The sequence below is a fragment of the Pezoporus occidentalis genome, unplaced genomic scaffold (assembly GCF_034315485.1).
Source record: "Pezoporus occidentalis ecotype Australia unplaced genomic scaffold, CSIRO_AGI_Poc_V1 ctg7, whole genome shotgun sequence".
In the NCBI taxonomy this organism is placed as follows: domain Eukaryota; kingdom Metazoa; phylum Chordata; class Aves; order Psittaciformes; family Psittacidae; genus Pezoporus; species Pezoporus occidentalis.
The window spans coordinates 3,967,663-3,994,869 of record NW_026916052.1 but is presented as its reverse complement, the minus strand read 5'-3'; the positions used below and the strand labels follow the sequence as shown (position 1 = coordinate 3,994,869).

Sequence of the window (27,207 nt, the reverse complement as noted above, 5' to 3'; positions counted from 1 at the left end):
CAGCCAGTGAACCCGAATCACGGTTTTGTATCAGAAGGGCTCTAGCTTTTGAGCACCTTAAGTCACAAAGAATTAATGAGTTAAAAAATAAGATTAAAGACAGGAAATAATCAGAAGAGATTCTCTTTAAACACTATGACTATGTTCTTAGCTTGCTCTTAGGAATATTCTGACATGAAACTTTTGGACTCTATGTCTGTACTGAGTTTGTGTTCATTCAGAGGACTATCTTTTTCTAGAAATTCTTATTTGAAACCAACTGTAACAGAACACAAACTGTACCTTCCATCACAACACATAGGCTCCCAAAGGCCCTTGCTTCCCTTCCTGTTTTGGCATGTTGAAGTCTGTACATGTAATAAATTAAGTAACTCTGGAACCATCAGTCACTGATTGTCACCTCTAGTCTTCTTGCCTCCCATTGTCCATAACCCAGAATGCCATCTCATATGTAACTGCATTTCCCAGTCCTGTTTTTTGTTAACTTTAATGGAAAAATGAATCTCAGGAAAGTGAAATGTTCAGTGATATTTTTTGCGTGTGCGCATTTGTTTTTCCTGGAAAACAATCAGCAGGACAATCTACAGAGATCTGGTTAGGGGTTTGGTAACAATTAAGGAATATTGTAGTATGATGCTTCGCCTTTAATAACCTAATTCATAAACCATACAACTAATTCTGAATACTCTTATTTCATAATTTTCAAAATAGCCATGAGAACAGGTTAACTTCACCTGATTGCTCAAGCTTCTAAGAAGACTGCCTGCGTAACGTACAAAGCCGTTTGCACAAAATGCAGAATTCACTGTGCAATTTACCATCTCCCATCTCGCTTGACTCTCTTACATTCCTTTCCTTTATGGCTCTCTTCTGTTCTCAACATTAACTCCAGTAAACCACGCTTCTGCAAATTTTGCTCTCGTACCTTCTTCCACTGGGTCTCTTAAGACCATTTGGTCTGTCAACTAACCCAGAGAAAAATCAACACCCAAATCAAAACTGCCAAGCAGGTGGAAGTGTGAACCACAGCATGTGGGCCCGTTCAAAGTAGGGACACGCATGTAAGATACATTTCTGAAATGAAAAAACCTTTCATATGTCTGGCATACCTTGTATGATTTGGTCTGCTGCAAAGTTTTGGTGGAAAAAAATCAGCTTACCACACACTAGCTGAACTTGCTTGTGTGAGTATTTATAAGTTACATATACCAGTGGAAGAAGCAAACATTTTCTTTTGTACCAAAGAAGGCTCACAAGACATAACACATACAATATTGACACTAGAACTGTCTGCAGACAAATCTGAGTATTGTGCTGACACTTTTTACTCTTTTCCTGACAGTTACTAAGATAATATGGTCCTAAATATCAATTAAATTGATAAACTTTTTGATTGGAAAGAAAATGTTTTGTCTTGTGGCCTTTAGAAACAATTAATATAATGTGTAAAACCTGTGTGTTAGATCAAGTTAAACTAAAGGTGCAGTGCTGCAAGGTAACTTGCTTGAAATTTAAATTCAAGGGAGGGGGGTGCATTTTCTGAGTGATAGTTTACTTAATGAGACTAAACAGAGACAAGAAGTGTGACTGCTGAATTGCAAAGATGGTATATCCTAATCCTGGCTTACTTACAGCCTTGTAAAGAGCAGTGGCAGCTAACCTATTCCTTTGGAGCTTGTTGCAGGATATTTAGTGTGCTGCTCTTTCTGTCAATCTCCTTGAACAACCTCTAATGTCTCTCAGAGTAAGCCATTTTACGATAGAGACTGTGAATCAATATGTGCTGGATAAGCTATACAAAATGAGTTCTGGCTCAAAATTAGGAGTAACAAAACTATAGCTGTTTGGGAGGGGGATGGAATTTAGTAGTACTGGTTTTAAATATTGATGGCCCTCAAAATTTATTTCTGATTCTAGTTTGAGATTAGTTCTTGAAAGAAGCACTGCACCTTTTTGAAGAAATATAAAACTTTCATGTTGTAACTGCAGTCTTTCAACTTTTACTTTTGCATAAGGAGTAAATTCATACACTGGATCTACAGGAGCAGCTGTTGGGGCCCATGAAGTCTATCGGGATCCAAGAGACAAACGATCTAAAAGGTGACGTCCAAGAGTCAGTTAACTTTTATATACCTGGCTTGGCTGTTTTTTATTCCTGTGGGCTATTCAGGAGTTCTTCATCTGGCTCTGGAGTACCTTGGGTTACTATAATATACAACTGAGTTCTCCACAAGTCTTTTGGTGATCTGAAGTACTACATGACAGCAGCAAATTTCAGTGCTACAGCTGAATAAATGGAATGATCAGTGTAAATGAACAACTTCAACCAGTTTAAGTACATTTGTAAATCAGAACAGTACCTCTCTAGTGGAATTCTTACCAAATTGCTGATAAGCATAAATAATACAGGCTGTATCTTATATGTGAATGGCAGCTTTACTGTGTAGCATACTGAAGCTGTGACTTGGGCTCGGCTAGGATTCTGTAGAAGCTAATTAGTCCTGTTCCTGCGTTTTAACATGTAGTCAGTGATTCTCTGCAGAGCAGACACCTTGGAGCTAAAGTGAAAGTTCTGATCAAGAAATTTAAATATATAGTAAAGCTTTGTTATATGAGGGTTAATCACGTATGTAGAGATTAGTCCAGAATGATTTGACACCTTCACTGTGGTAAAACATAATGCAAAAATCTGTTTGCTACAGGGATAAGAGATCAGTGCAAGAGCTGAGGCAATGATTGCACTTGTAAGCTTTGCCAGTACAGAACGAGATACAGGGGTGTTGCAGCTGCTGCAGTGTACTTCAGTACTGGTAGCTTTCTTTGCTGAGACCTAAAAGCTTTGTCATGAGCCCTTAATTTGTCAAAATGATAGCACAATGTCAGAATTAAAGGTACATGTGGGGAGCAACACCTTGTGAAACACTAAACAGAATCTTTTGCTGTAGTCAGAAAGCTATCAGTCCATACATGTCACTAAGAATTATTATATTTAGGATTATTATAGATAAGAATTATAAAGACTTTTTTTTTCTTCCCATTTCCAGTCAAGATACAGATTTACCTGGAGCACCAGAAAACTTGACATTCAGGGAACGCCAGCGACTTTTTTCACAGGGTCAGGATGTATCCAATAAAGTAAAAGCTTCTAGGAAATTAATGGAACTGGAAAATGAGTTGAACACAAAATAAAGCACCTTATCAGATGTAACTGAAGATCTCTGAATTGAGGGATTGAGATGGGGGGCACACTACTAATGAACAGAAAATGAATGTTTTCTGAAAGGAGTGACTTTGATTCCTCTATATCTAAGACTGTTAATTAAGATTTAGAGATGTTGCAATAGCAAGAAAACTGATTACTTTGCCAGGAGCTTGTGGTTTATACAATGAAAGCACTGTAAAATTTTAAAGATATGAATCACGTGAAGGTAACTTTTTTTCCTTTCTGTTTTGGGGGTTAAGTTCTTGTGCACCAGACCAAGTAGCACTTGTCAAAGTTCTGTTTCCTGGTGTTCTACAGACACACTTTTGTTTTAGCTGCTGAGCAGAGAGAGTGAGAATAGCTTGAACTGCCTAAACTAAACTGTGCACTAGAAATTAGTAGTTTAGGTTGGTAAGAAGGCAATGTCTGTGCCACCTTAAATAAGACTTCATATGCAAGTCTGACTATGGTGTTCATAGAATGATCAGCATATCAACACATTTTACTATTACTTAGTACTGGATAACACACATCCTGTAGGTAGAACCTTGGAATAAAAATATTTCTAGTCCTATGTATTTTTGGGCTCCAAAAGGGTTGCCTGTCTGTTATTACAGAAGTCTGTATGCTGATGCATCCCCACTGTAAGTGCTTCAGACTTTTGAAAACGTGAAGATACGACCTTTGGATGGTTGATTTATTAAACATTACGTAAGCAATAGCTAGTAGGCTACAGTAATGGCCCTTCATCAGCTAGGACCAAAATGTTAGGAATGTGTAAAAGACAAGGAGTAATGATTCCTGTTCCAAGGTGAGCAGAACAGATAGGTATGTCCCCTGAGGAAGGTAGATTAGAAATTATGAGGTGATTAGGCATGGAACAGTACTGCTAAGTCTGCTATTATCAGTTCAGCAATATCTTTATTTTTTTTCTATGGAGAAGTGAACTGGCATATTAGAGACAGAGACTGAAGTGTGAAGCATCAAATACAGTACTGCTGGTTGGGAGTGTTTGTAGGGTCGTTAACAGAGCTGGTGTGCTAGCAATGGACCATCTCTGCTTATGCTGAGGAAGCAGTGCTAGTGAGCTGCTCCTTAGTCTACCTGGCTTTACTGGCATTCCATTACTGTTGTCCTGAAAATCTTGTTGGCAGTTCAAGCTATTTTTCCACACTGTAATAGCCTTATTTAATTTTAACTTGTTAATTTTTTTCCTCCCACCATTTCTTCAGCTGTGCTTATGTGGCTGATGATGTTGGGAATAAGGACCTCATCAGAGTTTTTCTCATTGTGTGATGTTAAGACAATATATATTGTGATTCCAAACAAATTTTCTATTTGACAAAGCCCTTTACTGGCTTTAGATGATTTTTTTTTTTTCTGTATCATATTGTTCTCTTATAAATATATATTTAGGAAATTGTGCACACTTCCAAATACAAAGGGGTAGACTTTCACTGCCTTGGGAAAGAAATCACTTTTAATAAGAGTTGTATGATAAATAAATGCAAGTTAATGAAAATTGGAGTGTAAATATTTTTTACGTATTTCAGGTTTCTTATTTGAAAGTGTGCTTTTACCGTTTCACCTGTTAAATATGAAGTAGAAGATTAAACTGGTTCAAAGTGTTAATGAAGGATCTGCATGCTTGCTCTGTCTGTTAATCAGGAAAAGCAAGCCTCTCCCAATTTATCTTGAGAACACTAGCAGCCTTACAGTGACAAATTTTTCTTAAGGAAAAAAACTTATGCTGTGGCTGAATTACTGTTGCTGCTAGAATCTGAAAAAGGCTTAGCAAAAAAATACCTATAACCTTCAGTTGAGTGGATTTGGCCGCTATTGGGCATTCGGGTCAAGTGTGAATATGTGTAAAAGTGCTTTTCGTATTTGTCTGTGCATTATTATGAAAAACATCAAAACTGCTGTAGTTTCCCATTTCTACTGTATTTCACTTGCAACCTATTTTTAATAAAGTTTGTATTGTATTTAACTTTGCATTAAATGGTTTTTTATACTGTTTGTTATTTGATTCTGCGTAACAGCATTATTGTAAACCAGAGGGACTCTCATTATTATGTTTTGCCTTACCTGTCCTTTTAAAATACACTGGCAAACAAAGTCAGTGTATTCATAATGAATAGACTAAAACCTCAAATTAATTCTACATGGAGAAGCCACTTGCAGAGAAGGCTAATTCTTAACTGATCGGAGAGGAGAATTTCTTGGCCTGATGTTCAAGATCTGCAGCAGGGACTTGAAAGAATAATTTTTACAGCTTAACCAGCAACTTAGGAAATAGTGAATATTGGCAGGGTGAGTTGCGCTGTATTTGTATCCTCCTCAAGTGCAAAGTTGTATTTTCTAACAGTGAAGAGGAACCTGGAATGCAGCTTCTTTCAGAAAAGTAAATAGTATGGCAACTGGAGTCTCCAGTGTGATTGCTGTGGTTAAAAAGTCATTTGATCTCTTTATTTTGAACACAAACGCAGGATAACTTTTGTCAAATCTCTGGAGGGTGGAAACTGTTTGGCTGACTTGGAAATTTGGAGGGGTGGGCTCAAATTCAGTGTGTAGTTTTGAATGAAGGTTGAGCTAAATGGTGGTGCTCCTCTTTTATTGTTAGATTGATAAGGCTGGATGATTTGACTCTTGGGAGACACCAGTTAAAGCTCTGCATGGGAAGGGTGCAGGAGGGAACTAGGCCAGTAGCTGCCTACTGCTGTTGCTGAATATCCTCTAGAGCTGGGAAAGACCTTGTGTCTTTCCAGGTGAGTACCTTGATCTCTTGAGTTGTGGGATCTCCATGCTGGAACTTTTAAAATCAATGATGAAGATATTCTAGTTTTTTAGTGTAATAAATGTGTGTGCAAAGGCAGGGAAAGCGCTAAAGGAACCACAGAATGTCAAAAATGCTGTTTAGTATGTTTCAATGAAATGACTGCCAGGACCTCAGGGTATGGCTGAGGGGAGTCTTTCATCCATGTTTTGAGGGTAGCTTTTGACTGTGAGAACAGCCTAAAGAAAAATAACTTTTGAATACAGAATGTGTAGTCTAGAAGAGAAACGATCCATTCTCCTCCTGTATGTCAGCCCCTTAGTATAAGCAAGAGCAAAGAACCAGTACAAAAGCAAAAAGTGATATATTTGATGAGACTATGGTTGTTGCAGCTGTGAACTGTCATGGAAACATTTATTTCCAGACTAAAGTAATCCAGGGGTTGGGGGGGGGGGGGGGGGGTTGGAGGCAGGGAAGGAACTGTGCACTGTACAACAGTGGTAATGCATTTTCAGTGAGAAAACAAGTTTTGAGCTATGCTTTGCAAAGTTCAGGTCAGGTTTGCCAAAGGATCAAACCAGTATGGTGGGAGTTGAACAGTGATGTGGTTTGCTTTGCATTAGGGACATGAGTTGTCATCCGTCGTAGCACAGCTCTTGCTACTTTAATTGATGATGACCTTTGTGATAACTGTATGAAATTATATTTGCATATGCAGCCAGGTCTGCTGCTCTCAGCAGCCCTCCTGATCTGGTGGTCTGCAACAGACCCCCACAGTAATGTACAGCATCATATTCTCCCTTCAGCCCTTACCTACAGCCTCTCAGTTGGCCCATCACCTGTCCCCAGGCAGAGTTCCAAACTCTCCAGCCTATCCTTGACATAAATAGCTATACCCCTTGCCCACCTGCCCAGCCTGTCTTTCCTAAAGAGCCTATAACCTTCCATTCCAACTTTCCAGTCACAGGAGCCACCCCGCCATGTTTCTGTGATGCCAATGATATCATGCGCTTGTATGCACACATCTCTAATTCCTCTTGTTTAGTCTCCATATTAAAGGCATTTGTATAGAGGCATCTCAGCCAAACTCCACTGGAGCTGTTCTGCATCACTCTGAGCATTCATTACAGGTGCTGGCATCCAACTGGTAGAGTTGGGATGGATCAGTGCCACCCCTACAACAAATCTAGTTTAAAGCTGCCTTGACCAGTCTGGTAAGTCTGACCAAAAATGTATCAGAAGTGTTCAACACAATGCTTCCTCAGTGGTATCTTAAGCTTTATAATCCACCACTGATGCTAAAATTAAAAGTGGATTGAGCCATTTTCATTATATATCTGGCCCTCTGGTTCCTCAGAAAGATCTGTACCAAGGAGGGCCCTGCATTTGCAGGGGGAAGATGGGATCAAGGTGGTAGAAGTTGGGGGGGGGGGAACCAAAGATTCTTCGAAGTAGAGAATCAGTGTAGACAGGCATGCTTGGAACACAGCCTTGCAGCATTTCCAGCAGATAGCTGGATTTTGTATTCCTTTCTTGCCTAGATCTCACTGACAGACTTTTTTTGTTCCCCATACATCAAGCAACTTCCCCTTTGCTTTGGAAATAGAAGGAAAATGCTATTATGGCAAGTGACAGAACACACTGTAATTGGGGGGGGGGGGGGTATTGGTTGTTTTGCTTTTTTTTTTTATACAGAGGGGACTGATTTTTCAGCACTATGTAACCTGCTGTGTACAGAGGAATGACTAAATAAGAGCAGTCTGGGGCTGCTCAGTTTTAGGTTACTAGTTTAAAGTCAGAATGATAGCGAATTAAGTCTTCTCTGTTACAGCCTACAGAAACCAGATTCTTAATATCATTCATAGTGGGTAAAATCCACAGTGAGGCAGAGATCAACCATTACATTTCAGAGGTGATCTTTCTGAGATGAAGCTGAGTTCTGTTGGAACTGTTCTGATTTGATTCCTGCTGCTAGAGGATAAGCATGACATCTAAAAATCACAGCTCAGTGTCAAGAATTGTGAATCATACCCCTCAAGCTACTAAACTTCCAAAAATAGCTGATGTTGATAAAAACCTGTCTGCTTTACTTAGTGCCAACATCTCCTAAAATCCACAGTATCACAGTACTTTGGGACTCTTTTTTTGAAGCCTGTATCCATTTGTCAGTTCTCATTTTTCCACCGATATAGAACTAGTTGCAAGGATGAACTGTTGAGGAGCTGCCAGACAGTTTGTTGAGGGGTTTTGGTTTTAGACTGAGGCTACAGTTTGTGGATGTTATAGTACCACCAAGACAGTTGATAGAGCTGCACAGGAATGTTTGGTTTGGTATGTGATAGCTGGGCTTCATCTGGGTTCCTCTGTGAAGCACTGCTATCCCTTTTGTGCCAGACATGGAGAAGTCCACTGCTGCATGCCTTTGGATTTTCTACTGCCTGTGTGAGAGCGCATTCACCATGTTCAGTAGACAGTAAATTGAGACTGCTGTTATGCAGAACTGGATTCCTCTGTAATTATGATGCTGGCTTTGGTTTCAAAAACAAAACAAAACAACAACCCCAAACTCTAGTGCAAAAATAGCATTATTTCCCACTTCTGAGAAGCTGGCATGTTTGTATCTGGTATATGTTCACATTTAATAGCCAAATAGTATTGTGACTCTTTTTAAGATGTTAATCTTTCAGTGCAATACAGTTGAGCACTAAGTAGTATTACTAATGTGTATAGCATTCACCTTAGTGTGAGACCCCCTGCCATAGCCTGAATGAATAGCTTCCACCTGGGGCAGCCAATTAGGGCTCCTACAGCAGCTGGACCAGCAGGCTTTGTCCATCCCCTAAGACTAGCACTGGCTTTGTTCACAGGGTAACTAAACAGTTGCAGTTTAAGGGACCTCTGTGTATCACATAGCCCAAGGTCAAAGCTCTGCTTAATTGGGGCTTGATTATCTCCAAGGATGGAGGCATGGAGACTCAACCCCTCTGGGCAACCTGTGCTGGCCTTTGACTACTCTCACAATAAGAAGTATTTAAAGTTCAGATGAAGTTTCACATCTCAGTTTGTACCTGCTGCCTCTTGTAGTCATTGGGCTCTCTTGTTTTTATAGCCTTCCATCAGGTGCTTACAGACAGTGACCAGATTTCCCCTCAGCCGCCTTTCCCCCAGCCCCAACAACGGATGTTCTTATCCTTTAATCTTCTTTGTGGCCTTTCCAGCCTTAGCCCATAGTACACATCACAACTGCTCAGGAAGGAAATCCCGTACCCAGTATAAGAGCTCTAAGCTCTCTCCTCCTCCTTCCCTTTGCTGCCGCCACTGACCCTCAACACGAGGCTTGCACACCCAAGAACTAGTGTTCTGAGGAGGAATCTTTCCGTACCTTGGACCTTTGGAGTGCTAGGCTTCCCTTTATCCCCTCCCTACCCTAACTTAACGACACTCCCACTCAGAGGCCGAGGCCACTTATCACAAGTGACCCAGGCGAAGGAGGGATACTTCCATCCCCTATGGAGCGCCTAAAGGCCGCAGCTGGCGCCCGCTGCTGGGCGGGGAAGGAGGCGGGCCCTGTCACCGTGGCGGCCACGCCATCTGCGTCCCGCATTGGCCGGTTTAAATCCTCTCGGGGCCTTACTCGGCCCTGCTGTGCCGCGGCGCCGGAGCAGGGAGGACGATGCGGCCGCGGAGCGGGCTCGATCCGGGCTCCGTGTGGGCGCAGCGCCTCCGGCAGCTGGAGCAGCGGTTGCGAGTGAGCCCCGCGCCGCGGCGGCGGGAAGGGAGGCGATGGGCGGGCGCTGGGGCGGGCTCTGGAGCGGCAGGGCGGGGCACCTGGAGGGGCCTTGGGCCGCTGGGAGAGGGGGTGAGGCCCTCCGGCCCCTTCTGTTAAAAACGTGTGCTCTAGGCTTAACATTTGGGCGAGAATCCTCAATACAGCAGCCTATGGGGATGTGGCAGGGGAGGGACTGCTTCACCTCGGGCTGGGCTGGAAACGGGGCTTCAGAACTGTGAGGAGCCCTCCTCGGCAGAGCGGGCATGCCCCTGTGAGACAGCACCTGCACCGAGAAATAGTCTTGCTGCCGCGCTGTTGGAGGTGTCCAGCAGTGCAGCCTTGGAAATAGACATCTGTGTGGTTGTTTATAAACAAATGAGAATGTTCTGAGCTGGTCAGAGTGTTGGGACATCAGGTCCAAGTCATGCTTTGCCTAGAAAGGTTGTACCAGAGGATCCTCGGGGGCCCTTCCAACCTCCTTTTCTATGACTAGAATTTCTCTAAAGGCCATACATCTGAAAAATGTCAGGAGATGGTTTTATAAAGCAAAAAGCAGTTGAAACCTTGTACGTGTGTATCTCTGTGCAAGCAGGCAAAATGACAAGAGTACAGGAAATAAAGAGGTGTTAAACATTACTGTGCTGAGGAGATTGGGGGTAGGTAGTCCTGTCATTTCAGAAGGCTGAGAAACCTGAGAAACAGAGCAATACAATAATAAACGCGATCATAATAGTATCCATCAAACTCATGGTTCCGTCATTTTTAGTTTTTGGTGTTTGGTGGGTTTTGTTCCTTAGGCCAAAGAAGAAAGAATAGTTGTCCTGGAAACTGAAAATGCTGCTCTCCATCTAAAACTTGCAGAGGTAATTATTGTTTGTTTGTCCAGGAAGAATTCTCATGAAAATAAGATATACACTGAAATCTGCCTCCTGTTTTCAGGGTTTGAACTCATCACCTGTTGGGGAAATCTATGAAGGGATCAAGGCTCAGCATTTCTGTGTTTCTGTTTGTTTACATATGAATCATAAATGGTAGCAGTAACAATAGACTCCTGAACTAGAAGTTGGCATGCATTTAAGTAATTGCTGTTGGTTTAAATCTATAAAAGTGAACTGAGGGAATGGCTCTGCTAGTGTTAAATGCAGCATACTGCTTTCTGCTTGCAGGGAAATGTATGAAAGTCAAAGGTAGGTTTTGAAGGAATACTTTTTAGACATAATTAGGATCATGCTTAAAAAGGACTGTTCTTAGAGTGCAGAAAAGACATTTTGTTAACAGTACACTTACCAGAGATGCCCTTTTGCATGTCTTCATAGCACTGGTGTTACACTTGTGTAAAAAATGCAAGGTACTCTTGCAGAACTTGATCACAGAGCACCCAGCAACAACTGGATGCCCTGATTTCCTTATCTCATTCTACAGAAACATATGTTGTTCTTAGACCATTACTGAAACAAGGAACAGTCTGTGATAATGTTTGGGGTCTTCAAAGGTAGGATTTCCGAGATCTAGAGAATTTTGAGTATTGATCTGCGCTGCTGGAGTAGAGCCAGCTGTATTAGTTGTGATACGGACTGTTGGCCAAGAGTTTCTAATCTGGGCTGAAACATTAGATGGTTGGGTGACCTCAGGAAAGCCATTTGCCTTCCATGTGGGTCTGTTAACACCTGTGGATAAAAGTGGATTTAACGTTTTTCAAAGCCTGACTGGAAGCAGATGGTACATCTGAAATGAGTTTTGGTAGGTATACAGAATAATACTGTCATTTATTCTGAGAAAATGTTGCTATTATTTTTGTTCTGCTTTATAATATTTACCAGAGACCTTAAATATGTCAACTGATTTTTATTTACTTTATTCTCACAAGCACAAGAAATAGATTTTTCTCATCAGTAAGGTGCATTAGATGTAGGAAGAAGTTATATGAATATTAGATAATGAAACCTTGTTTTCCAGGGTTTCATTTTCAAGCACTGTTTCAGTTTAGTGAAAAATGTGCTGAAAGATACGAGCACCTGCAGACACATGAGGAGCATGGCAGTGTTACCACCATCACTCAGAAACAAGGTCAAATGATCCATGGAAATACTCTGCAGTTAACCTTCTGCTGATGTTTCTAATCAGATAGTTATTAAATAGATTTTCACTTCTTGGTTAATTTGCCCCAGCAGTGTGAAAGCATGAGCTAAACTGACATCTGCAAAATAGTTCTCCCTCAATTGAAGAGTCTCTATTAAAAAGAACACTAGTTTTAAATAGATGAATTTAAGGTTGTGCAATGTTGCACCGTATCTCCTGGTATTTCATCAGTTATGTTGGCAAAAAAAAAGCACTTGCCCTCAGCTATCAATCACTGATCCTTCAGGTCTGCTGGTGAAGTTGCCTGAACGATTGAGCTGTAACAAGTTCATTCACAGTGACCAGGGTTAACAGAGGTCTTATTCTTAACTTGTAAAAGCTAATTGGATTCATTTTGGATGAAGGGAGTTAGGGAGCTGTGAAGACAAACTTCTGATGATAGCTATAAATTAGGATTTGCAGTGTAAATGTTTGCCTATGGGTTGTATCAGGCTAATAAAAATGTTACCTCTTGCTGTAGACCTTCCCTTCCTTGTATACTTGAGACAATCACAGATACCAGCACTGCCACTGTTTTCTGCAGCCTAGTATGTTTTAATCTTGACAGCATACTGTAAGGGTTATTACTGAACATAAGAAGTCAGATTCTTTCTCTGTATATTTGCTTTTGCCCATTTGGAAATGTGTTTGTCTACCGGCATGCCCCCTGCTTTTGTTAGCAGTCTTTGAGGTCGATCCTGCAGCCTTCCTGTCTTTCCATTCCTGATCCTGCAGCCTTCCATACATAAAGCCAAGTCTGCCAGAAAGGATCCAATTGCAGAACTGATATTTTACTTTGGAGAATGCTATTAAGTAGTTCAGTTTCACTTCTGTTTATAATAAAGCTGACTATAAAAAGTTTTATAGTAGTTTTTTTTTGCCTCTTATGCGTGAGCACAGATTTGCAAGTTGTGGCCTTGGAACAAGTCTGATGAAAGCTAAAACTATTTTAATGGAGAAAACCTCAAAACCAAGGCAGGATTTGCAATAAAGATAAACATTGTAGTGGAAGTGATGAGAGGTTAACTGCAATGACAGTAGGATAGACCATTCCACTTCTATTGTTCATGTTGAGCAAAATGTGGGGTCAGGGGAACCCTGTGCAGATGGTGGAAAATGTATTAGATGTTAAAAGTAGGTTTTAACTAGCTTAAGCTTATTTAACAGTAAGGCTTGAGTACTGCAATTGCTTATATATATGCTTAACTTTCCACATGTGATTAGACCTACTAATTCTGGTGTGCTACTTGTATGCATTTTTGTCAAGTATATATGTAAATACTGTTTCTGAGTAACTGCACTCCTGAAAATCCTTGAAGGAAAAGAACATGTGAACACTCTATAGAATCACTCCCAATGTCTGGGGGCTTAAAGCCTGTAAGAAAACAAAACAAAACAAAAAAATAGAGGAGTTGTTGTTTTGGGGTTTTGTTTTTTTTTGTCTGGGCTTTTTTGTGTGTGTGTGTGTTTTGGTTTTTGTTGGTTTTGGTTTTTTTAATAATCTTTTTCTGCTATTTCATTGCCACAAAACAATTCTTTATATTAGTGCTAAGGTGTGTAGTTGTGCAGGATCTCCAGTTGCACTTAGAAAATGCATGCTTTGTGAATGTGAAAAAAGCCACATGAAAAGGTTGGTTTAGATAAGTGAAGTACTTTTCTTGCAAAAGATAATCTATCTCTATTTTAACAGCTCCACGATGTTGTATTGTTGTTTTTGCAGGTATCATCTGTAGTTAAACTGCAATTAAATGTTTACTTTTTACCTACCGTTATCAGATGTTGTAAGTACATTTAGCACTTTTATGTTGTACTCTTCTATGCTTTGTTAATTTAAATAACAGGGAAATGCAGGCATAGAATTTATGGTCTCAATAAAGTAGGAAATAAGTCTGTGCTAAAGACAAGGGCATTCCAAAAATAAAGGAAGAGGCTGTTAGTACTAGCTAAGGATAGATGTCAACAGGTGGCAGGGAAAAGTAGGTGAAGAAGTTGCAGTTCATTTTAAGCACATGGACTGTCAGTAAATGATGGAAATACAGTTTGTCATATAATATAGATTTTGTCATATTACAGCAGTTTGTCATATGATACGGATTCTGTCATATTACAGAATTTCACAAGTACTCTACAGAGATCTTTTTTGTGTTCATGACCTTCAGTATTTAAAGTTGCACTATTAATTTCAACATCTCAAAAAGTTTGCCATAAGAATTGCTTTTGCATAATAAGTAATTTTAGATTATTAGAAAGCATTTTTCTCCACATCGTTTAAAAGTTGCTTTGGTTGCTTTGATCACTGAAGACACAGCTTAGTGCTTTATTGGTACCATTTTGCACCACTGCAACTCTACAGAATGTAACAGAATTGGTGTTAGCAGAAAGCTAGAGCAATGAACACTAAGTTGGGGGCTGTGTATTACCACCTTCTTCAGGACTTTAGCAGCTAAAACGTGTTTATGTGTGTCCTTGTTCTATTTCATGTCCTTTCAGAGACCTTCCTGCACTGAATGTAGTTACCAGAAGACATTTAAACCAGCTGTGTAACCAGCCCTTTCCCCTAAGTGAAGGCAGAGTTTTAACCATTCAGATCCACCTCACACATAAGTAAGAGGTCTTAGGTACTGCAAGTGCATATTAGTAATCTGCTGCTGAGGTTTGCCACCCTAAGGAAGTAGAATGTTCTGATGTTAGCCAGTTGCCTCAAGGTGATCCTTCACATGACTCAGAAAAAAGTAAAAGCAAAGAAATTATGTGTTTACAACATCATATGTGATCAGATAGTTGAATTAAAAATGTTTACAGGGACAAAGGGGACAGAATGCAACAGAAAACATGAGCACTTTAAGGTGATTATTAGCTGATTTGGGTGTTTTTTATTTAAACAGTATCAAGGGTTGGCTGGAAGAAGCACTAATGAAGTATTGCAGCTCTACTCTGCTCATAGCCAGCAGCAGAAATTGCAGAAGAGTTCTGTTGTAATCCAGATGTATGGAGCAATAAAGGTAAAGACATTTAGTAACCATGCAGGCATGATCTATGTCCTGAACATTTACGTGCTTATCAAATATAGTAAAACGCAGGAAACAGTCAGATATGAACATGATCTATGGTTTTACTGTGTTCACAGCAGTGCTTGCAGTAATGTGTGGTCATGCCTGAGTTGGCTTAAAATTTGTAGTGGTTTTGCTGCAATAGATTGCAAGATCACCTGAGAAGCTGGTAGAAGTGGCTGCTTCTGAGCTCCAGGATCTTTGTATAGGTGCTGTCAATATCCAAGCTAGATATTTGTGTACTCAAAACCTTGCAATCCCTGATTTGACTATCATATGGACATCCCCTAAAAAACGGTAATTGTGATATATTTTAACCAGATCCTTTGTAAAAGCATTGGAGAGCTCCATTGATTTCACTGGGAGTTTTGCTCTGGCAGACCTCACCAGAGGGAGTAGTTTGCTCTATGCTCACTCGTCTCAATTTTGCATGAAAGAGACTGGAACTGTTCTGCCAGTGCCATAATATTTTCTTTTTTTTTAAAGTACTTATTCCTTAAGTTACCCTGTAGAATAGTGAATTCATTTTAGAGACACTCACAAATGACAGCTTTTCTCAAGGCAGCACTGAATGTCTGTGTAAAATAACTGAAAGTACCTAGGGAAAGAAAGCTGATTCTTAACAGGCAGAAGGATGTTGTGTAATTGTAGCATAGTTGAACTAGATGATTGTTGTAGTTCCCTTCCAACTGAACTGTTCTGTTCTAATTACAGTGATTCTGTTCAGTAAATTTTGTGGTGGTGTTTCACATTTTAGGTTAGTTAGAGCAGCAGAACTTCTTGTGATGCAATAACAGTGGACTGAGATGATTTGCTATCAAATATCAGTACTTGTTAGGTGAGAAAGCAGAGCTCTCCAAATAAAAGTCTAGATTAATGGTAATCCCATACCCGTAGTAAAAAACAAAACAAAAAGCTAAAACTTCTTCCCAGTTCTATTTTGTGGCTTTCAAGAGTGAGAAATGCAGTGATTTTTTTCCTTTTAGTTTAGATTATGTTTTATTATTGAAACTAGTCTATTAACACAAGCTCTGTACCCCCACTGGAAAAAGAATGTCACAGAATACAGCTATTCTCATAGAAAGGCCTCAAACTGGTTTATTTAAGAAATGACTTAGAGTGAAGCTTAGCAAGTACCTCCCAATTAAAGTGTGGAAACTGAATGCCGTAATGGATATATGGATCACAATTTTTCATTGGTAATTCTGGATATGTCTTATAAGTGGACAGAATACACACATGCTCACACACACTTATTTTTATTTGATGAAATAAGAAAGTCTTTGTTACAACTGAAGCTTTGTTATGGTCGAAGCATGTACCACAACATGGTAAGGATTCATAAAGCCTTTTTAGGAAATGCCATTGCTAAGTATCTTGCAGGATCCTTCTCTAAACATCCTTAAAGATATACCGAAGACTTTCCTTCACCAACTAGAGGGTCGTTCCTGATGCTGAGATCTCACCATAATTATCTGTGGTGGTGTTATGTTGATTCTTCTTTAACTGCTGCTGTTGTGTCTTAATATTTTTTGTTCTTGCTGAGAAGAGGCTTAAGCGCGACCTGAAGAGCCTCCATTCATTCGCTCTTGAACTTTCAAAAGACTTTCAGCGTCAAAGCAAGACTTATCTTTACCAAGTTTTGACAGCAGTCCAAGGGATACAGCTGCAAAATGAAGCAGTGCAAAGTAAGACTCATTACACTTATATTTCAAACATGTAACACCAACAATGTCATTGTTAAATGTTACTAATGTTAAAAGGTCGAGGTTGATTTTTGAGAAATGAGTCACTTAAATTGTAGTACTTGTTTTTTTGTTTGACATTAGATCAGCAAGGAGTTATGAAGCATTAGAGTACAAATAAATCTGCAGAGGTTGTGACTGATAATTTGGATTTAGCTTTTGTGTTGGTTGCAGCTGCTACTAGACTGCTGCTGAGCTGGCTCAGCTGTAACATTGTAAATCTGAAATTCTCAGGCTTGTTATCTTGACTATTTTAGAATAGCTGAAGAAAGAATGTGTTGCTTTAGTTGAAATTTGTCTGTTTTTGACTGTACCAGAAAAGGACTCCAGTGATTTCAGAGATTTCTGAAAATACTGTCTGAAATTAGAACAGACTGGAGTCTTAATATTTCAGTGTATCATAGAGAAATTTTTCCTTGCAAATCAAAATCCTCTCACTAGATTTTCCATTATACTGATGTAACTGTTCGTGTGACCACACACAGATCAGGGAGCTAATCTAGGACAGAGGTTCACCTGGCTCTGGAAGCAGTTGTGTGAGCACAGCAGGAGGTTTGGTGGAGCACTGAATGGGAGGGGATGAAACACTCCTTAACCAGGACTGTCAATTAAAGAAACATAACAATTCTGAACATGTTTGCAAGCCATCACTCTTCTACAGCTGTTAGTCTAATTATTGATGAAGAGTCTAACTGTGCTCAGTGATGCTTAAACAAAAAAATCATCATTCCCAGTTCCCCAAAGGTTTCCGTATAAGTCAATGAGATGGGCAAAGTGTGGGGGAAAGAGATGTCTATAATGGCTGCAGGCGTGTAGTGGCTACTTCTCTTGAATAATGAAGAGCAGGTTATTAGTATTAAAAACAGATGAACCCAGTGGCTGCCTCTAGGTTATGGACCAAAGTACGATTTCTGAATAGCTTGCAGCTGATGTCAAGCAGAAAACTAGAAAAATGTTAAGTAAGTCTTTATGTAACTGTACTTTCAGAAAAATTAGAAGTTCAGAAATAATTGGTGCATCAGAAAATTTGCGGAGCTTCTGTTAAAGAAATTTTTCTGTGCTTCATGTAAAGCTTTACAGAAGATGGACATTAAAACTAATGGTTCACTCTTACAAATATCAATATGCCATCTGCTAAATGCAGCAACTTGACTCATTCTCTGCAGATTGCTGTCCTTCACCTCTCTGCTTAAAAGCCCTGGTGTCAAATTAGAAAGCCCCAAGGCTGATTTCTGTTTTCATAGTCATCTTCACCATAGGGGGACCTAGTTAGAAAAAAATATTGAGTAATTAGGGCTTAAGTTAACTAAAACTGGATGTCCAGTGGGTTTCTCAGAGTCCTCATTAAGAGACCATTTAAGTACTGAAAGAGAGTAGGTTTTGTTTTCTTCTTTCAAGACTCAAGAATGGCAGAGTACCCTTAGCACCTGTTGCTTTACTGCTTATTCAAGAGACTTCAGAATGTGTGTACACAAATTTATAAATGAAGATGCATATTATGGAGATTACTTAATCAATGGATTCCAACCTCCTGTTCTGAAAAATACTGTATAATTAGGGGTCTGTACAGATCACTTTGACAGTTTATTGTAACATATTCACATGTGATTCTCCAAACAAAGGCATACTAGTGTTACTCCACATTTTTCTTGTTAATTTTGTCAGTGAAACTCCTAGATTTTGATTCTCCAACTATTGACAGCATGTATATTACAAAAATAAGATCTGTGAAATCTCAAATGTAGACAAATGTCCCTTGAATTTATCAGATTTTTAGTTACACCAGCGACCATAAATCATAGTTGTGACAGGCTGAGATTTTAAGTCTGTTCCTTTGTTTGAAAGGTGCATACTGAGACTGGTGGCCATCCTGCTAACTCAGCTCTCAGGCTATGGTTTTGACTGATACTTTACATCTTCAAACTGCTCACCAATTAATGCTGGAGGAATTGATATCCTGCTGGGGTTCCTAAAAGCTTTCTTTTTATGCAAGTTTGCAGTCACATTGTGTGCCTTCTGGGCTAGGTGTTCATTTTAGGCCTGCTCAAGTGTTCATGTAATTGTAATGAAATACAACTATTTGTGAAGTTAGAAGGATTTTGTAATGACCATATTGCTCTCCCCGGTTTTGTGAAGCAGACTCCCTGGGGTTCAAAAGATCAATCTTTTTAATGAAATCCTACCCATGAAGTGAGTGCACCTATCTCAAAGGGGATCCTTATAGCTGTTTTACAGGATTAGTAGCACTGTAAATGAGGATAAATGATAGGTTAACTTCTTGTAAAGGTAGCTGGCATGAATCTAATAATCTGCAAATATGTCATGAGCCTTGCAAGTGACAGCCCCATTTAGAAGCAGGTTGCTTCAAGTTTAGGTTTCAGGCTTCCCTGACACATAACATTAACTAAATCAGCACATTTGAACTGCTTTTAAATATTTTGTATTTTTGATTGTTTTTCAAGATTTCATATGTATACCTTTGGTAATTATCTGTAATTTCACACAGCAAGAAGTATGATGGGATTTTTCAGGTGTCTAGTAAATCAGGAACTAACCCTCCTAATTAAAGTTTGGTAGAAGTTAAAAAGGTTCATGCTCGTATTTCATGAGGTGCTACTGGAAAGTTCATTTTGTGAAGTAAGAGTTCAGTTCTTTGAAACTGCTTTCTTCTAGTGTTTCAGATAAAAGCTTTTGATCTTGAGCAGTCTCTACAAGAGCTGACAGAGAGATACGAGAAAGAAAAGCAAAAGAGGAGAGCTCTACATAACAACTTAGTTGTAAGTATATTTAATGACAGATCATTTTCTTATTTTGTTGTGATCACCATTTCCTCACCAATAAAACTAATGAATATACTTTAAATGAATATATCACCTGCCCCAGCTGTCATATATAATACATTTCTTTGCTGAGGCCCATTTGTCTTACAATAAATCCCATTCTTTTTACACAAGCATCTTCCAAATGCACTAGTGCAACATTTTGCCTTAAGGAGTATCATCCATTTTGAATAGTGGACAAAACTTGAGTTTCTTCATCCTCTTCTCTAAATTGCTTCTGAAAATGTTTCAGAATTCATAAAATGATCAACTTGAAATTACAAAAATATCGTGTGTTATTTTTCCAGGTATGCCTCTCTGTATCCTGCTCTGCCATAGCTGTATCCTGTTCTGCTGTTAGTGATGGTTCATTTGGAATTAATATTTTCCTTTTTGCCCTTTAACTTTGCTCTTCCTCTCTACCCCACAAATGTCTAGTTTTGGGTTGCCTGATTCAGGACCTGATTTTTAGAAACACAAGCCACTCCCAAACAAAATTCTTTTAAGTTCTTCTTTCTGGGAAAATGAATGTCTGTTAAAAAATACTTACTTTCCAAACTCTGCCTTGTGTTGCAGTTTACAGAAAGGCTGTTCCTCTAAGGCAGTGGGGAGTTAATGCCAGTGATCACTAGCCATTACAGGCAAGCTGTTTTCACTGATATAAAATGAGAAGAAGTGATCACCAACACAAAGGAAGAAAAAACACCAGGTCAGATAAACTGAAGTCTGAAATAGCCTGCAGAGAAAAATTACTTAATGGCTTTTTAGTCATGTAAGAACACACAGTGGAGGGGGAAAGGTACAAAATGTTTTATATTCTACATCTTCCTCAGGGGTGATGGAAGAGAAATGGAGTGTGTAATCTTGTATGTTGAGTTAATAGAAGAAGCTCAAGTAAAAAGGAGACTGAAGAAATGGCTCATATTGAAAGCCCTTTTCTTGTTTGTTTGTTGTTTTTTTTTTTGCCACATAGACTGGAGAGGGCTGCACCATTCCAGAGCTCTGAAGAGCCTATAATTCCTCAAGTGTTTTTTCCTAACTTCTCAAGGCAAATGATATTGATGCTGCTTTTCTCTCCACAGACGCTAAAGCTGTGATGTTGTACACACCTGATTTCCTTAACATGTTCCTGTCTGCTTCACAAATCCAGTGTATTTACTCTCTCCAGTAGCTTGTGTTAAATACATCTTAATATCCTAACCCTAGGAACTGAGAGGAAATATCAGAGTCCACTGCAGGATCAGACCTTTGCTACCTTTTGATACCGCTGCTGGGCATTTGGTATCACAAGACAGGTAATTTACTTTGGCTGTGTTAGATCTTAGCTGACTTGTAATTAATATACAGAGAAAATAATATGTATGTGAGAACAACTGTCTTACTGATTTTTCTGGTTTTATGCATGTGGGGAGATGATGATGGTATCATAAATACTAACTAACTGCATTTTCCTTTTCTTTCTCCTGCTAAATTGGCTTTAGCCAATCTCATCCCCTTGTCTAAAAGTATGTCCATCTGCATAGAAACCCATAGCCATTCTGCCAAGCCAAGATTACCCCTGGCTTTGCAGAAGTAGCACAGCTGCAATCAGTTTAGAGTATATTCACAATCCTATACAAATTCTGGGATACAATAATGGAATAACTGTCAGAAGACATGGGTAAAGAAACACACTTGGTATTACAGTTGTTTTGTTATGCTGTAGAACAGGTTTTCTGTCTGTACAAACACTGGTAGTTCTATTTCAGTGTAATTTGGCTCTGCATCCCTAATTCATAATACACTTACCGAAGTGTCAAAACAAAACATTCCAAGATCCAAAAAGAGAAGAGGGATTAGATGCAAGTATGTGCTACAACAAGCCAAATTCTCCATAGATGACCAACATGAAAGGGTGAAGGGACTGAAACACAGCGAAAGAGAAAAAGGGCAAATCTAGGTGGGTGGCTAGAAACCAGTAACACTGTCATTTGCTGTATCAGTAAGTAACTGATTTCAGGTTTTATTTTACTTTTGCTGGCTGGTAATTCTGAAAGAGTACATTCAGTGTATTAAAGTTTATTAATTTTTGGAAAATCTTAACAGAAATATAGAATTGTTTTAATTAAAACAACATCAAAAAAAGTAGACAGAAATTTCAAGGATCCTGAAGGGGAAACTTGCACTGATCTGTGCTTGCTATAGCTGGGAAGGAATCCACTTACTGGTTTTGTTGCTCTATGGACTAGTGCAGTCAGATTCTGAATGCAGTGTCAAACAGGATGGGCTAGGACAAACAAACAATCACTAAGACTAACTCTTCTTAATATATCAAAAAGTAATAGAACTAAAACTTAATTGTAAAACTAAGGACTGATTCTCAAAACACTTGCTCACATGAATGCATTTATACACCTCAGCTATCCCAGTCAGTTTTGGGGCTAGTAATAGATGCAAGAACAGGGACAAATATCTAAAAAGAGGGTGTTTTCACTTTAATGTTCTAAAGTGAAAGCCACTTGTTACAAGCTCACATTACAATCTCAACACAAAAGCATGGCTTGCATGTGATTTAGTCTTAATTGGGTTTGTTCTATATTTCTTTTTTTAAAGCAGGTTATTTTGCTTGGTTGCACTTTAATTTGTTTTTTTATTCACAATGAACTGTGGTGTTAGTATGTACTTTGGGACGGTGTCAGCTCACAGACATTTTGAGTGTTGACTTACCTAAACGTAATGCTTATCTTGAAAGGTGCTGGTCTTTTCCTTACTGGCTTTTTTTCCCTTTACAGGCAAAGAAACTTTTCAGAAGAAGTGGCATATGCAACTGATGATGTGAGTATTTGATGGTAAAATTTAAAAGCACATTCACAGACACTAGGACAGAGAAACAAGAGGGACACATGAGCCATGGGTACTTTGTTGTCAGGCGTTGCCCAGCTTTCATTACCCACGGGTGCAATAGCAGGTGATTCATGCTGTTTTCATCCTCACTCTTTGTAATAGTAATACCTTGGTGCTTCTGCTGGTGCAGTCACCCATGAAGTGGAGGTTGTGTGTTTGCAGTAGTCAAACCGCTGCAGGCTTCCTGCAGTCAGTTCCTTGGAGCCACTTGTATTTGCTGTAACGATTTCTAAAATTAAGTCAGGCTTTTTTCATTTTATTATTGCAACACACCTCATGCATTAGGAAACACAGTATCTCATGGGTCACAATAGCCTACGTGGTACTGTAGTCAAGCATATTAAAGTGTTCTGGCTTAGATCTATCAAAGGAAGGAGAATGAACATTGAGGTTGCAAATCCAGATGACATTCCAGCATTAACGGAGGCCATTACCAAGATATAAAACTTAAACAGGCACAGTAGCGTGAGCTAAGGTCAAAATATTAATTTAGGATTTAATTTTCTTTGCTGCCAGTGTTCTTAGTTACTGCTCACTGTTACTTACATGGTGATTAGCTAAATTCTCCTCAATAGTATCATGATTAAAATATTGCTAAAGTGACCTACAATGCTCTATGCATTTAAATCTTCCAAATTGCAGCTTCATTAGGCAGATCACTCTTGCATAAAGCAGATACTTATATGTATATATATATATATATATATATGCAATTAGGAAACTAATGGAGCACATGAAGTCTCAGCTAAGAAACAGTAGATATGCCAGGAGATTTAAAATCAGGGATCTGTAATGATAGATGTATTCTGGATGTCATGACCCATTTATTGTACTATAAAATGCCATGACCATTTCTGACCTGTTAAATTTTATTCATAAAGATTAAATTAGATAGTATTTAGGTTTTGGATTCTTTAATATAGATAACTGATATATTACAGTACCTGTATACTTACAGGCAAAGCAGTATATGCTTGCTTATGCCAGTGCATGAATTCCAGTTTGTATGAAATAGTGATCTGGTAACCTTCAATATGCTAACCTGTTCTCATGTTTAAAAATCCTTATGGAATATTGGAGGAAAATACATGTATGCATGGACTTGTCTGTAAAACAAAATCTGCAAGGTACAAACTTCCTGTATTTGAAAAACACCACAATGACTTAAAATATTTTGTTGGTTTGCATTGGCATGTGGCTAAATTGCTTTCTTGTTTTGATCAAACACCTTAAGTCTTTGTGTTAATTTCTTAATATAATTTTTTTGATATTTTTTAAGAAAAAAATTGTTAGAAGCACCCAAGTTCATGAGGGAGGATAAAAGTGCACTGACTTTACAAAAAGAAGTCAATTTAGACCGATCTAACAAAAGTAAACAGTGTTTATTGCCTGCTTATTTTGCTTTTAATACCTCACAGTGTTATCGTTTTGGCTAGGATAAATATGCAATTTTTAGATAAAATTATGGGGCTTGTCTTGTTATTGAGATTTTAGTTGCAACGGAGTCAAAGCTCATATTTCTGGAAACAAATTAACCATTTCTCAGACAATTATTTATGATTTAAAGAAAACTTTAGATCAAGGTGAAGGAAAGCTGTGTTGGAGGTGCTGAGTTTATTAGTTTTGCTTTTTAGATCATGGCTGTCTTTCCAGATTTTTCCCTGAAAATACTGTATACATGTAATATAACCAGGCAGTTATATGCCATGATCACTTTAGAACTAATGTGTGTTAGAAAGCAGAGTGGTATTTGAGAACCAGTCACAATGCAGTCCAGCATACATACAGGAAACTGGTTGGATCTTCTGGACAAGCTTCAGCTTGACATTACTCCTGAACTGGATGGTAGCTCTAGTAATCTGCTGATCTGTTTCATCTGTGCTACAACTTTGTCATGTTATAACTAGAATTGAAAGACCACAACAGAAATGGCAGTATAAAGCAGCTTTGCTTCTCTTCTGCCATGAGCTGTGTTATGTCTTCAAATTGACTATAGATGGGCAGAACTGATACTTGGACAGAATAGTTGAGTATCTATTTGTGAGACTGAGACTACTTGAATTCCATTTAGTCTTTGAGTGTTTTTTCTTTTGTTTAGAGATTCATATCATTCTTCAAAACACATATGTGATCTTTACTATAATCTTGCTTATCTTGTCTAGAGAATCATTATTCTCATTCTAAGTCTAAAAAGAGAAAAGTATTTCATTTCAGGCTTTGAGCTACTTTAAGATTTGTGAAGTTTTCTTTTTACTTTCCCATGTATGCCCAACTCAACAGTTACAACTGTCTGAGCCTTTCTCCTATAGTTTATTGTACTATAATGGTGGAAAGTAAGTACATAGTGCACATCAGGTTGAACTGCTCCACATGGATTAGGGAGCAAGCTTGGATGTCAGGACAGATTGTGGATATTTATGAAGTATACTTTTGTCATTTCAAGGATTCATATTGCCCTGAAAGAACTCAGACTAGGAGTATTCCGTGACTCTGGGGTGAAAAAGAGATTTTTCAGTGTTCTTGTGAGACACCTGTCATAAGCACTATTGACAGGGAAACTTGATGAGATTTTGTAGGCCAGTAGCAGTAGTGGATATATTTTAGCCTGTACTGATCTCCCGAGAAAGGAAGGTCATTACAAATGCTCATATGGAGCTTCAGCCTATTAACAATTCTTCTGTTACTGTGTCATCCAGATAGCTTTTTATGTTCCATTTCTCACCTTATGGAAAGCTGGTCTGCAAGTACATCGATCTCTGAATCAGAAATGTGTTCCATAACAATATAATTCTTTCCCTTTTTTTTAATTTTCTTTTTTTCTCCTTCCCCCAGTGCCTGTTGGTTACTGATCCTATTAGAACTTTGGTGTCAGGCCATTCTGTAGCAAAGTGTTGTACTTACATCTGCACTGCGGCTAAATTTGCCAGTATTGGGATGGGTAACAGCTCATTCTGTAGAGTGAGTGTAGTCATCATTAGTTTGATAATGATTGGCCTTCTCCAAAGGAGAGAAATACTTGTAAACTCAAACCAAGAAATTTGGTTTTTATTAGCCATTTGCATGCTGGACATAGTGTTATGCAATTGTTATTTGCTCAGTTGTTTACAACTTCAGTCTGTAGCAATACTAATTTGAAGGCCATTAGTTTAGTACTCCAATCTACTTGTCTGAAGCACAGTAGGAATTTCAGCACTCCCATCAAATGCAGTAATGTTACCCCAGGTTAGTAAACTAGGAAACCTCCTTGGATTAGATGAAGTATTTTCTGTGCTTTTCTCTGCACTTAAGCAACATTTGTCAGAAGGAACAGACGGGCACAGAAGTTGCTATGTAAGGCATGTCAGACTGCTGTGACTGTACTCTGGTAATAGTTTAAAAGAGTTACTTACTTACTGTCAGACTTAGAAAACTACTATGTAATCCATCCGGAAAGTGGATTTCACTATAAACTCATGTAATTCCAGCTATTGTGCTAGTGCAGATCTTTCTCACAGTGGTGGTCTAGCGTGTTACTCTATAAAGTGTGCATCTTCTGCTCAGTTCTAGGCACAAATGTACATAAAATCAGTCTGAAAAGATACTGTGAAAACTGGCTCTATAACAAAAAAGAGTTCTTTTTTGCCTTTTTTCTCTACCTGTGGTGGCAGTTAGGGAGGTTGGATTTACTTGCCTGTGGCTTTCTACGCAGATAAGTTCAGGTAAGGGTTTGAATCATCCTCATGAACTTAAGTGTGCATATTTTGTGTTGGTTGGTCTTTAATAATCCATGTTTTGAGATCATGTCTTGTAGTCTTGCTGGTTTCACTGCAGTGTACAGACTGTACAGACTCACATGTTGGTGACTGCTGGAGAAGGACCTTGGACTTCATGATCCTTTATTACTGCTGTCAGCTCAAATGTTAGAAATGATAAATATTTCTTTATGTTTCTGTGTGAGCCTAAGATATTAACTATGACTATTTTGGTTTTGTCTTAGGAAACTGTCCTTGTAAAGTGTAGCCGTCCTGGTCATGCATCAATAAACAAGACTTTTCAGTTTGAAAGGTAGGTAGTCGTATGCAGCAATCTGGACTGCTGGAAGTTCTATATAATCAGAGAATCACAGAATAGTTAGGGTTGGAAAGGACCTTAAGATCACCTGTCTGACCCTCCAAAAGATATTATGATGGTTGAAGTCCCTCATGAGGACAAGGGCCTGCGAGCGTGAGGCTGCTCCTATCTTTCTGTAGAGTGCTTCATCCACAGAGTCCTCCTGATTGGGTGATCTGTAGTAGACCCCCACAGTAATGTCCCCCATTGCTGTTCTTCCTTTGACCCTGACCCACAAGCTCTCTGTTGACTGACCACCTCTCCCTAGACAGAGTTCCATACTCTCCAGCCAATCACTGACATAAATAGCAACTCCCCCTCCCTGCCTGCCAGGCCTGTCTTTCCTAAAGAGCCTGTAACCTTCCATTCCAACACTCCAGTCATAGGAGCCATCCCACCATGTTTCTGTGATGCCTATTGTATCATACCCCCGTAGACATGCACACATCTCTAATTCCTCTTGTCTATTCCCCATACCATGGGCATTTGTATAAAGGCACCTAAGCTGAGCTCCAAACGAAGCTGACTTATTGGCTGGGGTGGCTGAAACAGCTCTCCAAGGCTCCAAGCATTTATTATAGGTGCTTGCAGCTGACTGGGAGTGTTGGGATGGAATGATGCTCCCCTCCCCCAACACATCTATTTTAAAGCTGCCTTGACCAGCCTGGCACGTCTCTTACCAAAACCAGCTCTACCAGCCTCCAGTAGACCTGGCCTCCCAAATTGAGTCCCATGTCCTAAATAACCAAACCCCTG

The 27,207-nt window shown here is 39.1% G+C and overlaps 3 protein-coding genes across 31 annotated transcripts in view; 2 read left to right on the top strand and 1 right to left on the bottom strand.

Moving 5' to 3' along the window:
• The window catches only part of AFDN (afadin, adherens junction formation factor), a 113,991-nt gene extending 108,799 nt beyond the window's left edge, over positions 1-5,192 (top strand). For 24 of the 25 annotated variants that reach the window (XM_062641818.1, XM_062641814.1, XM_062641813.1 and 21 more), the window contains 2 exons: positions 2,016-2,100; positions 3,045-5,192. In XM_062641818.1, the coding sequence (XP_062497802.1) occupies positions 2,016-2,100; positions 3,045-3,189 (230 nt within the window). In that variant the 3' untranslated portion in view covers positions 3,190-5,192. Of the gene's footprint in view, positions 1-2,015; positions 2,101-3,044 lie in introns of those variants that run through there. The other variant, XR_009969091.1, reaches the window with a different exon arrangement.
• Positions 5,193-5,927: 735 nt separating this feature from the next.
• DACT2 (dishevelled binding antagonist of beta catenin 2) overlaps positions 5,928-27,207 on the bottom strand; it is a 275,716-nt gene continuing 254,436 nt past the window's right edge. Inside the window, exon 5 of the transcript XR_009969106.1 lies at positions 5,928-5,938. The gene's annotated coding sequence lies outside the window, so the exon portion shown is untranslated. The remainder of the gene's footprint in view (positions 5,939-27,207) is intronic.
• The window catches only part of KIF25 (kinesin family member 25), a 41,153-nt gene continuing 23,482 nt past the window's right edge, over positions 9,537-27,207 (top strand). For 2 of the 5 annotated variants that reach the window (XM_062641645.1, XM_062641644.1), the window contains exons 1-8: positions 9,537-9,726; positions 10,545-10,610; positions 14,751-14,867; positions 16,465-16,603; positions 19,334-19,437; positions 20,686-20,774; positions 22,251-22,293; positions 26,339-26,406. In XM_062641645.1, coding sequence (XP_062497629.1) covers positions 9,652-9,726; positions 10,545-10,610; positions 14,751-14,867; positions 16,465-16,603; positions 19,334-19,437; positions 20,686-20,774; positions 22,251-22,293; positions 26,339-26,406 — 701 coding nt within the window. In that variant the 5' untranslated portion in view covers positions 9,537-9,651. Of the gene's footprint in view, positions 9,727-10,544; positions 10,611-13,359; positions 13,496-14,355; positions 14,598-14,750; positions 14,868-16,464; positions 16,604-19,333; positions 19,438-20,685; positions 20,775-22,250; positions 22,294-26,338; positions 26,407-27,207 lie in introns of those variants that run through there. The other 3 variants (XM_062641647.1, XM_062641646.1, XM_062641648.1) reach the window with 3 other exon arrangements.